Source organism: Gavialis gangeticus, unplaced genomic scaffold (assembly GCF_001723915.1).
Source record: "Gavialis gangeticus isolate Ggan-Ray unplaced genomic scaffold, GavGan_comp1, whole genome shotgun sequence".
NCBI lineage: Eukaryota > Metazoa > Chordata > Crocodylia > Gavialidae > Gavialis > Gavialis gangeticus.
This window is the reverse complement of record NW_017729022.1, coordinates 58,941,895-58,953,740: the sequence shown is the minus strand read 5'-3', so window position 1 is coordinate 58,953,740 and position 11,846 is coordinate 58,941,895. Positions and strand designations below refer to the sequence as shown.

The following is an 11,846-nucleotide window of genomic DNA, read 5'->3' as shown; positions in this document are numbered from 1 at the left end:
CAATTCTGTAAATTGCACATTTTGAAAAATTATGGAATGAAGTCATTATTAGGAGGTGTTTGGAAACCTCTAGAGAGATCTGACCAGTTAACTTACCTTTTAGTTTAAGTGACTGTAGATATAACAAGTTTGTTCTCTTTCATAATTTATTGATTGAGATGAATGTTTATCAGGGCATACCATATCCATCTTCAGAGGAGGAAATGACTGGAATTAGAAGTTTTCATTTGGGAGTGAAAGGTTCTATTTTATACACATTTTGATACGGTGCCCATCCCTGTGGAATCAGCACTCTACAGCTTGATAGCCATCTATATTGTCATGTTTTGAAGCCAGAGTGTATCTGTCCTAGGTGAAATCTGATATTGTTACATTACTAATCTTCAGATATTTTCTTCCCCCTTGGTAATGGTGAACTTACAAAGCAAGATTCAGGAAAACCCTCCATCTCTTTATTCACTCCCTTTGAAAACACCTGAAAGCGTGCTTGTCTTTTGTCTATTTTGCAACAATACTCCAATTATTTTAGATGAAAATTCAACTCAGAATAATTATATGTTAAATATTTTTTAAATGCATTAATCAAGCAAGGGTCTTCGGGTAAACGTGAGATCTTTTATTAGACCAAATGAGTAGTTGGAAAAAAATTCTTTGCAAGCTTTTGGGTGCAATCACCGTTCTTCAGGAATAGGAAGTCTCTGCTGTTCTGAGACTCAAAGGAATGAAAGAAGCTTAAAGTATGACAGGATGTCAGTGAGAATGTAAAAAGGTGGAAATTAGGAAGACAACTGGCAGAGCAGGGAAGGAAGAGGGGAAATGGGCGGGGGGAGGATCCAAAAGGTAGTAAGGGAGACTGTACTGCAGCAGTTAATAAACACAGAGCATCTTAAATGTAATAATTACCATAATCAAATTGAGGTGAGCCATACATCTCTTCATGTGGAAGTTTTGCTTAAAAAACATTGGGACAGCATTCTGAATCTATCTGTACCAGCGGTGCTCAACCTGTGGCCCACAGACCAGATCTGGCCCATGAAGCCATGTCATTCAGCCCCTGAAGTTCCCTACAGGTGCATCAATTTGGCATTGGGGGAACAGTGACAGCATTCATTGAGCTTCCACTCCTCAAATTATGGTAATTAATGATGCCACCACTCCCCCAGTACCACATTTCCAGACCTTTGGGGAGCCCCAGTAGCATAACTGAAGGAGGGTAACCAGGGCTGCATGCCATCGCCATTGGAGGTAGTTGATGTTGCCCTGTGCATCATGGCTGCCTCTGGCGTGGAGCTTCCCTGCCCCTGTTATGGGTAGGGGCAGTCCATGGCTGGATCCAACTTGTGGGGTTGGTCGGTGGTATCAATCCATGGTCAAATTTAGCACTCACAATTGATCCATGGGCATGATTTAGCTGTGAACCAACCCTGGGGGCCAACTTGATCTGGCCTCTGAATCAGCACCATTCATCCAGCCTGTGGGGCTGGATGGGGTGGGTACCACAGGTCTACACCTCAGTTCAGTAATGTGGTGGAAGTAAACATAAAGCAGGGTATAAATTAATGTAAAACTTGAAGAAATCTTAAAACACAGATTCAGATATGTTAGTATGATATTTTCCCATCCTCTTCACCTAGGGTAATAATTCTTGAGGATGAACTCGAAAAACTCGTTAGTTCTAAGGAGACACAAGAACTACCAACAGAGGCATATCAGGTTCTTGAACAAAAACTAAAGTTGATTCAGCCACACGTCCAAGCGAGCAACAGCTGCTGGGAAGAGGCCATTTCTCAGGTGGAAAAAATGGGTCGAAGAAACCCAGACATAAAAGGTACTTTAAATAACCATCTTCTAGTAACCATTTAATTTACCCTGTTAACTAAATATGTGAGTTTTGTTTGCTGAAGTTCTTGTTGCTTATAGTTTTACAAAGTGTCCAACTGAAATGAACTCTATTTAACTTTATTAATAATTATTATTTCTGAGGGCTGAAAAGTTTGTTAGGCTCTTAAATTCAGATGGCACCAAATTGATAATATAGCTCATATTGTTTATTAGTGAGCTGCTTTTTTCCCAAGGAAGGATGAAAGATCAGGATTTTGATCAGTGCACCCACAGATTTTTTTAATATTAGGTCATAGATTAATTTCTTTAATTGCCTAAAATAGCTTAAGTTGGAGAAATGACTTGCTTGTCTTTCCCCAAAAACATTTGAAATTGTACAAGATGAAAGAGATCAACTTATGATAACCATTCATCTACTTTCCCAAAAAAGCAAAAAGACTATTTTGGGAAGGAAAAGATGATATAAAATAATATGTAAAAAATAATGTGTAAAATAATATGCAACATAGGCTCCATAGAAAGTATCAGAGAGTTAGCCACTGGAATCTGATGCCTAAGATTTTGGCATGCTTCCAGTCCACTTTTGTGAATGCAACTTGTTTTGGCGCAGGGGTAGGGGGAGAGTTTTATTTCAAGGCATTTTTATTTAAAATTTGGAGAGACAATGGTTGACTTAACTGACAGCAAAGTTGTGGGGGTTTTTTAATGACAGTATGGCTAGTTTATAGATGAGTAAATCAAATTGATTTCTGTAAAGAAATAGAGGAATTCAATAGGATGAGCTTGAGAACCCTGCTTTTAAGTTTTAATAGCCTATTCTAATGCAGGACCCCTTGTATTTTGGGGGGGGGTTCCTATTTTAAATCCAATTTTAGCAAAACTCAAAATGTAATTTTGGGGGGGTCTAGTATGTTATATTTCACTTTCAGTTACTATCCTGGAACTTTTCTGGAAATCTGTTAGTTTTCCATCTGTTTTGTAATAAATGCTCTGATTTAGTTTTTGGAAGCTGTTTAAAAAAAACAATGATGTGTTTTGACTTTTTTTAGACTTTCTTGGTATATTCCTGCTTGGTTTAACTTATGTGAACTAAGAACCTATCAGCCATGCATGTAGGCATGTCCTGTTTCCATTTCCTCTTTACTTTATTGCTCTTTGAAGGGTAATATGACTTTCGCTTATTACAGGTTAGCATAATCTGTGTTTTTAATGTCTCCTGTACATTTTAGAAAGGTGATTCCTGTATATATAGATATTTGCTTGCTGAAATTATTTAAATTGTGTTTTGTTTTTAATATCCTTTGTGGAATACCAAATGAGCCTTTTTTGATAATGGTAGTGGAGAGAACTCCATGGTAAAATAACTTGTTGAAAAGAATACCTTGTTGAATTTTGCTGTCTAGCACTTTTTCCTGCAATAGATGTTAAACTACATCTGTCCGTGTTAGGAGCAGTGGGACAGTCATTTTCAACATCAGTTTATGGGGGGGTATTAGAAGGAGAACCATTTTTGACACTTGAGATCCAGCCTTTGGGGACAAACTCTATAATTTATATACTGTGCATAAGTGGCAAACATCTATGTATTGTAAAGTTCTGCCATGTTTTGTTATATGAATTTAGAGTTTTTTGCTTTTCCATCTTTAAATGTAAATTATAATCAACATTTCAATTTATTTTTTCCATGGGTCCAGTCCTAGATAGATTGGTGCCCTAGGCAGCAATAGTGCTTGGGTTCTCTTCCTCCATCCCTGTTTTGCCTGGCTAGCATATCAGCATGTGGTTGTCTCTTCTCTGGTTTCGTAATGAGTACACTGTTTAAAGGAGACTGCTGGTTGACTGTTGTGGAGGAGAGGGCCCCATGTTAACCTGGAACATAGTGAAGAGTGTTATACACTTAGTCTCAGCCAATTATGAAAATGTCATGTGGGACTCTCTATTATCTTAAATATGGAACCCTAGATGGCTGCCTTTCATCTGTCTAGTTCTGCATATCCTTATGTTTGGTATTTAACTGTATGGATTCCTGTGTCAACACATAGGGCCTTGTTACATGGTAGTTTTGGGCAGCTCCTAGAGCTCTTAACCCCTGGATTGTCTTCCCAGTAACACTTTAAAGTGGTGTTAAGCAATCATGGGCTAGGGACAGACATTACACATAAACTGGTGTAAGTGATCAGAAACTAGTTTAAACCTGTAACAGAACAGATGGTCAATGCACATAAACCAGTTTGAAAATGGCTGAAACAGGTTTGAGATAAACCTGGTTGAATGTAGTATCAGACTTAGCTGATTTGGCTCAAACTAGTTTATGCAATGTTTATCCCAGACCCCTTGCTGGTTTAAAATAAACCAGACACCCCCAGCATCCTGGCATGCTGTCTGAGTTGGGTGGGGCTTTCTGCTCCACAGCAGGGCTGCCCCCACCCCTTCACTCCCTGGCTGGAGCTCTGGCAGAGACTGTAGGCACATCAGGGTGTGCCTGGCTTCTCCCTGCCCTACCCTCCCACCCCCCTTGCTGCTGAAGTAGGAATACCCCCTTCCTCCCTCCCATCTCCCACAGCATGGACCCCAGCCCTACAGACCCTAGGCATGTGGTATGCTAGGTGTCTGTGTGTGTGTCTCCAATTTCACTGGGACAGGCAGACAGAACAGTGACCGCTTAAGCTTTTTGGAGATAATCAACAGGTTATTTGGTAAGCTGTTTAAGAAGAGTTTTAACTAATGAAGAGAGGCTGTTGTTTTGCTGATGGGGTGATAAACACTACTATCAGCTCCCTGCTGGCTCACTTACCTGTCAGTTTGCTACAGACACTATAAAGAAGTAGGGAGATTGAAAAGCTCCGTATCATCAACAGATGCATGCACTGCACACACACCCTTGCTTCAGAGTGCTAGCAGGGGGCTGGGGGCTGGCAACACTCCCACCCCTTGAGCAGTGAGTGGGGCAAAGCCTGGGATGGTGCAGGCAGACCTTTCTAATCAGAACGTCCTACCGGGGCCTAGCCATGTCCCCTTCAGCTCAGCAGGGTTGCTCTAGCACCCCTGGCTTCTAGCTCGAGCCAATGCAGGCATGTGTCCAGTTACAAACCAGTTAAGCCTAACCAAGTTATAATAACCTGCAAAGATTGAATCGATTCAGGCTCAGGCTTTTTGAATGTCTGTCCCTAGCCATTATGCAGCTCAAAGTTACACCACACCAGAGCAGGATTATCTCTGATCCCCACCACCCAACTCCTGTTTCATTAAGGTGTAGCTATTCCCTACAGATGTGCTGCCTAAGCTGAAGTCCTCCAGTATCCCAGGATCCCCTCCCCTCATCCCTCTCCTCCATAGAGCAGAGATAGAAGCTTGTCCTGGCTCACCAGCTCTCTAGTGGCAAGTCACAGCAGTGTAGGTGGGGGGCAGTCAGAGGTTTGTAAATAAGGGCATTTATATACATGCTTGCTTGCAGCATTTGTATGTGTATAAATAATGAAATGCACATCAGCACTGAGAAAATGGCAGCAGCACACTTTCGAACTAAAACACATAGAAGATGTTTTAGTTCAAAAGTGCACCGTCGCCACTTTCTCAGCACTGAGTTGCATTTTGCCATTTATGCAAATGCATGCAGTGCAGTGCCAGGTGCATCAGCTTGTGCGTGGAGCAGATTCAGTTAATTGGCCCTTGCTAGATTTCATTGAACTGACTACATGCTTCCTGTCCTAAATACTATATTTCCTATACTTGTATATGGTACCTACTAAGTTTTATCCTTCTCATCAATGTGTCTGTTGTTAAACCTGTCTGATTGAATATCATTCTTCATATGTATTCTTATCAGCTCTGTATGGATGCTGATGCCAATGTAAGTTATCTTGTGTGATAATTATTACAAAAATTCTCCAGCTTCTTCTCTGATCATTCCTGCTGGTCTTTTAATAGGACTAGTTTTATTAATCACTGATGCTGTCAGATGTTTAACAGCCCCTGAGAGGAAGTGGTGTTTTTTTATTACCTGCAGGAAAATTCATTTCTACTAAAATATATCAGTGATTGATTCATTGAAACTCATTGGCTTATTCTTACTCTAAAGCTTATTCTAAACCTTTTAATGGACTGCTCTCTCTCCCCATATCCCTTTCTTATACAACAGATTCAGTACTTGAGTCTTCACATTCTGGACCTCCAATCATCTGCTTCTCCTTATACAAAATGGAATAGCTTATTTAGGGTTAGCTAAGGCATTGCATGAACTTTGTTTCTCTGAATTCTTGCAGATATATACATCTGTTTTAGGTATTTATAAGCAAGACCATAATGCTCTGCTGTTAACTTCCTGGATTTTGCAATGTTTGAATCCATCAGACAAGAAATTCAGCAACTGTAGCAGTTTAAAAATAAAATTTAACCCCCCCATTTTTTAAATAAATTGGCTACAAAGCTATATTATACAGCAGGTACAGTGACCACTGCTGTTTGTTGATGCATATTCCCATTTGGTTTTATGCCCCAGTCACAGTTTTATTTTCCGGCATATAGATTTATAAATTTTAGAGATGTAGTTAGCCATGTTAATCCAAAATCAGGCAGAAGGTAAGGTAGGATGGCACCCTGTGCCCCTGACAAATGTCCTTTCCATCAAGTAACTGGTAATATCACTCATTGGAAACATTGTGCCATGTGCCCTGCTTCACATCCACAGGGTAAGTTATCCAGAGAGGAAGATGTGCCTTAGGAATTTGCTCTGTCAGCTCTCTCCAGCAACTGGAGCTGGAGAGCTGCTGACAGGGGCTATCATCCCTGCCTTTAGCTGTGCTGAGATTGAGAAGTCAGCTAGGTTCCTCCTGCGGGAAGGAGCTGCTCACCTGACCCTTGTGCAGGTCTAAGAGATCTATGAGAAGTGCAAGCAGTGAAGGGCAGCAACCCCAGGGCTTGAACTCTCCAGCAACCTCATGAGGTGCTTTTTCCCATCTCTCACCTGTCAGACAAGTTAAATATGTTACTTGAATGTTTGTTTACACTCTGGCTTTCATGGAGAGGTGCTAAATGGCTTCTTAAAGAAGCAGCCTTGAAAGCTGGTTGGAGAAAGGGAGGAAGGGGGTGAGTCATGACATCTCTTGCCTCTGTGGTCTGTGGCAGCAGAATTATGTCCCTTGCAGAAAGTGGGGGAAGGGGCAGGGAGCAGTCCATCCTGGGATGCTGGAGAACCTGCTTAAGCACTATCACCTTAATAACATGCCACAAGTTCAAATTAAAGTGTGATACATACAAGCTGCAAAGATAGTGTATATTTTACAAATAACATCTTTGAGGCTGGATCACCATTTTTTCAGCTTTGTTATCAGGTGGTATATTGTTTGAACATTGTGACACGTTACAGTTTATTGCATGATTAACAATTGTAACACTCGCCAGGGGCTTTAGAGACTAGCCAATTCAGAGAAGCATGAGCTTTTGTAGGGGACAGCTAACTTCATCATATAAACTGAGAATGTGTAACTATATTACATAAAAGGTCCAGGGAACAAATTGATGCTTTTAGCAACTGACTAGATGGTAGCAGCATCAACCCTAGCCCCCGCTGTCTTGTGGCTACTCCTTGGTTGGAAAAAAGCTAACGGGCATCACTCTGACAGAAGTCTGCCCTTGCTTAGGCATTAGGCAGTCAGCAGCAGTTCTCATCTGTTGCTGTCTGGCAGAAGCTACAACTACTGAGGCACTGACTATCTGGACTCAGTCTGGCCTTTGGATTCTGTGTCAGTGGTCATAAGGGGGGGATGGTTACATCTTGGGCAGTCTCCACTCCTCCATACTCTTTCCTCGGCATGTATGTTGAAGGTCTTGGTGTGATGATTACAGGACTTGGTACAAGCAGGTTCATCAGGGACCTGACTAGACCTCTTACATGTACACCAAGATCGAAAGGATTGACCATGGCCTGCTAGATAGTAGCAGCAGCTTTTGGTGCTTGAAGATGTACAAGAAGCATTTTCAGGGTTTTTTGGCATAAGCATACAGCATAATTTTATCCCAAACTGATCAGCAATGAAATAGCTAACACTGTTGTCATTTATGTTGTCATGCATTAAACTTCAGCAATAGCTTCCCATTGACATGAAAAAAACCAGCTGTCATCTTAGTTCTTTTGGTCCACACTGCAGACTCAGGAGGTTGGAATTACATTGATTACATTCATAGATTTCATAGACTTTAGGACTGGAAGGGACCTTGGAAGATCTTCGAGTCCAGCCCCCTGCCCCAGGGGCAGGAAGTCTGCAGGAGTCATAGGATCCCAGCAAGATAAACATCCAAATGTCTCTTGAAGGCGTTCAGAGTAGGTCATTGAACCACCTCTGGCAGCAGTCTATTCCAAATCTTGGGGGTTCGGACAGTAAAGAAGTTCTTCCTTATGTCCAGCCTGAAACGGTAATGGTGGAGTTTGTGGCCGTTTGATCTTGTCATCTCTTGGGGCGTAATTCACATCTCACTCTTCAGGTTATCTTCTAAACTTAAAGGAATAGGAACGTAATTATTTTTTTTCAGGAGAACATGATTAGTTGTGGGACAAAAGGGCCTTATGATTTACCACAGTGACCACTTCTATAAATTAATTCTACTATCTTAGGCATTTCTATTCCATTCATCTTTAGAATGTCTAGGCCCCAAATTTACTCCAATCTTTCATTGCCAGAAGGAAATGCAGTGAATTGAAGTTAACGTGAAAATGTATTTTTCTTTCTACTGACTGTCATAAGTCAAGTTTAAACGCATTAATTGATGTATTCAGGTGCAAAAGAATCTCACCGTATTTGTAAAAGTGCATTCTGCATACCTGTGCAGTGGTAATACATTAAGTGCAGAACTGTGGGCACATCTAAGGAGTGGCATCTGCTTTGGACCAGCACTCCTATTGAGCAAGCATTCCAAATATAAAGGATATAGAGGAAATTCTTGTTAACCTCTACATGTATTTCATTTCAAACTTTGTCAATTCTTACGATTCAGATAACTGGAAAAAAAAAACATGGCAAACCCGTCAATGCTCTGAACTTAATGTAAAGTAATGTAAAATGTCTGCCAAGTTCCTAATAATTCTTGAAGGGTATCGTCAAACTTTTAGTAAGCTAGTTCTTATAAGTTGCTCAGAAAAGTAAAAGTGTGTTTTTTGTTTAAGTTACATTCGAGTTATTCTGCGGCAGGCAGTACCACACTGAACTACTGAAGTTCGATTGCTTATTCATTTCAGCACTTCATCCATCTTTATTTATTTCCTCAAGGTAAACCTGAAGTAACTTTTGATAACACACACTGTACCATGCTACCTTTACTAGAGTCCACCCTGCACATAGAGGACAAAGACCCAGTCCCTGAAGAGCAGGTAAGAATAAATAGAAGCTTTCAAAATATTATATATGGGGTTTTCTTAGTACTGATGTTTTTCTTGTCCATTTCATTTTCAGCTGCTCAGGCACTGATCTTACCTTACTCAATAAGGCAGGCATGGTGGGCAGCTAATGATACATTTCTTAAGTGGACTTGTGAGAGATTCCATCAGCATATGCGGTGCATAGAACTAGTATTGAAATATATGCTGGAACTCCCCGCCCCAGAACAAAGAACTTAACAAAGAAATTCATTTGGAATCTAGCTGCTTCATGTGCCAGCCAGGAAACAAATAAAGGCAACCAAAGAAAAGGAAGGTGATAAAGGATTCTTATTTGTTCTACCCTAAGTCATAGCTGTCCAACTGGTGGGCCACAGGCCACATACAGCCAATAGAAGTTAACATTCTGGCTGCATATTAACCTGCAGGCTCCTTCCTGGCCACCACTCCCCCCATTGCTCCTGCTGCTTCAGTGGCTGGGATCTCTAGGCTCCAGCTCCCTCTTCTGGCTTCTGGGGCAGAGCAGAATTGTGTGAGGGATCTCAGGGAGGAGACCAAGCTGCCTACGTTGCATGTGCAGCAGGGACAGCCATTCTGCCTATACAACACACGTCAGGGAGCAGCTACACACATGGCAAGTAGCCCGCACAGCGTACATCCCTTGGATTTGCACAGGGCCGGATTTAGGCATAAGCTAAGAAAACTTCAGCTTGGGGCCTCTAAGCGGAAGTGACCGCGGACCGGCAAACTGGGGCTCTGCAGAGCTGGCCAGAGAGGCTGTGACTCCTCCCACAGGGCCTACAGCAGCTGCAATTGAGGTTTGGGCACACCCCCTCCGGCTGCGGGGTGGAGGTATCTTTACCTGTGTTCTGGCTGGAAATTCCAGCCATGGGCCTTCATGTGGTGGTCCACAGTTTGCCGGGCTGCAGCCGCTTCCAGTCCACAATTTGGTGGGCCATGGTATAGACAGGTTGGGAATCCCTAGCTTAGGGCCCCACCAGCCCTTGATCCGCAGCTTGCACAGCATGCAGCCCCTGGCCACCCAGAAGTTGGACAGCCCTGTCCTATGTAGTCTTAGAGGGTTTATATAATTTCTTCACTTTGGGACAATTAAGTTATGCTTTATCAAAACCGGTTTTGGGTTGTTTTCTTTCACCTTAAAGACATGATTCTTTTGCATACACAGGGTTCTTGAGAGCGCTGCAGCAAAGCGCAGCCCACCCATCCACTCCTGCTCCACTAAACTCAGAAATGAGGCTGTAAAACCATTCTGAGTGCACCCCTGCATCTGGTCTCAGGATATTTGTCTCCAGCATGCCTGGGAGTGGCTCCAGGGGGTGCTCTCAGGACATCTTCAGTACCTCATTTCTGAGCTTGGCAGACCAGGAGCAGATAAGCAGAGTGCTACCTTGGAAATACTGCAGAAGCAGATTAGACTTGTCTAGCATGACCTCATCTGGAAGCTAAAGATTATACAGCAACTCTTAGAACTGGGCCATGGGGACTCTTGAGGTGAAAAAAACAACTTTATTCTTTTTCCTCAGGAATTGGAAGCATATGTTGAAGATACAGATATGGACAGTGAATACAGAACAGATGACTTTTACTGCTTTTCCCAGGAAGAGAGGGAGAGACAAAGACATGAGAGGGAAGAGTCTAAAAGAGTATTACAAGAACTGAAATCTGTGTTGGGTTTTAAGGCTTCGGAGGCAGAAAGGCAAAAATGGAAGCAGCTACTATTTAGTGACCATGGTAAGCATTATTCTTGGTAAATTAATGGCACTCGAAGGAAGGGTGTATGTCTATTTGCAGTCAACTTCTGACTGTGTTGCTAGAATGCAAACTGTGTTCAACTGTAGTAGAGCCTTTGATAGATAGATTTCATAGACATTCAGGCTGGAAGGGACCCCAGAGGATCATCGAGTCTAGCCCCTTGCCCCAGGGGCAGGAAGTCAGCAGGGATCATAGGATCCCAGCAAGATACGCATCCAAATGTGTCTTGAAGGTGTTCAAAGCGGGTGCTTGAACTGCCTCTGGCGGCAGTCTATTCCAAACCTTGGGGGCTCCGACAGTAAAGAAGTTCTTCTTTACGTCCAGCCTGAATCGGTCATGGTGGAGTTTGTGACCGTTTGATCTTGTCATCCTTTGGGGCACTCTGGTGAACAGACATTCCCCCAGATCCTGATGAGCACCCCTGATAATTTATAGGTGGCCACCAGATCACCCCTGAGCCTGCACTTTTCCAGGCTAAAGAGCCCCATGGCTCTCAGCCTGTCATCATAGAGTGTTTTCCTGACCTCTGATCGTGCGCGTGGCTCTCCTCTGCACCCTCTCAAGCTCCTCTACATCCTTTTTGAATTGTGGAGCCCAAAACTGGATGCAGTACACCAAGGCCAAGTACAAGGGGAGAATGACGTCCCAGGATTTGCTTGAGAAGCATCTATTGATGCAAGCCAGCGTTTTGCTCACTTTACTATCCGCAACATCACATTTGAAGGCTCATGTTCATCTTGTGGTCAATCATGACCCCCAAGTCCCTTTCATCTGTAGTGCTAACCATCATAGCACTGCCGAGCCTATAAGGATGCTGCAGGTTTTTCCTCCCTAGGTGGAGAACCTTGCATTTTTCAGTGTT

The 11,846-nt window shown here is 42.6% G+C and overlaps 1 protein-coding gene across 2 annotated transcripts in view; it reads left to right on the top strand.

Moving 5' to 3' along the window:
* The window catches only part of VEZT (vezatin, adherens junctions transmembrane protein), a 129,638-nt gene that overhangs the window by 95,418 nt on the left and 22,374 nt on the right, over nt 1-11,846 (top strand). For both annotated transcript variants that reach the window (XM_019515066.1, XM_019515065.1), the window contains exons 9-11: nt 1,635-1,828; nt 9,105-9,205; nt 10,756-10,963. In XM_019515066.1, coding sequence (XP_019370611.1) covers nt 1,635-1,828; nt 9,105-9,205; nt 10,756-10,963 — 503 coding nt within the window. The remainder of the gene's footprint in view (nt 1-1,634; nt 1,829-9,104; nt 9,206-10,755; nt 10,964-11,846) is intronic.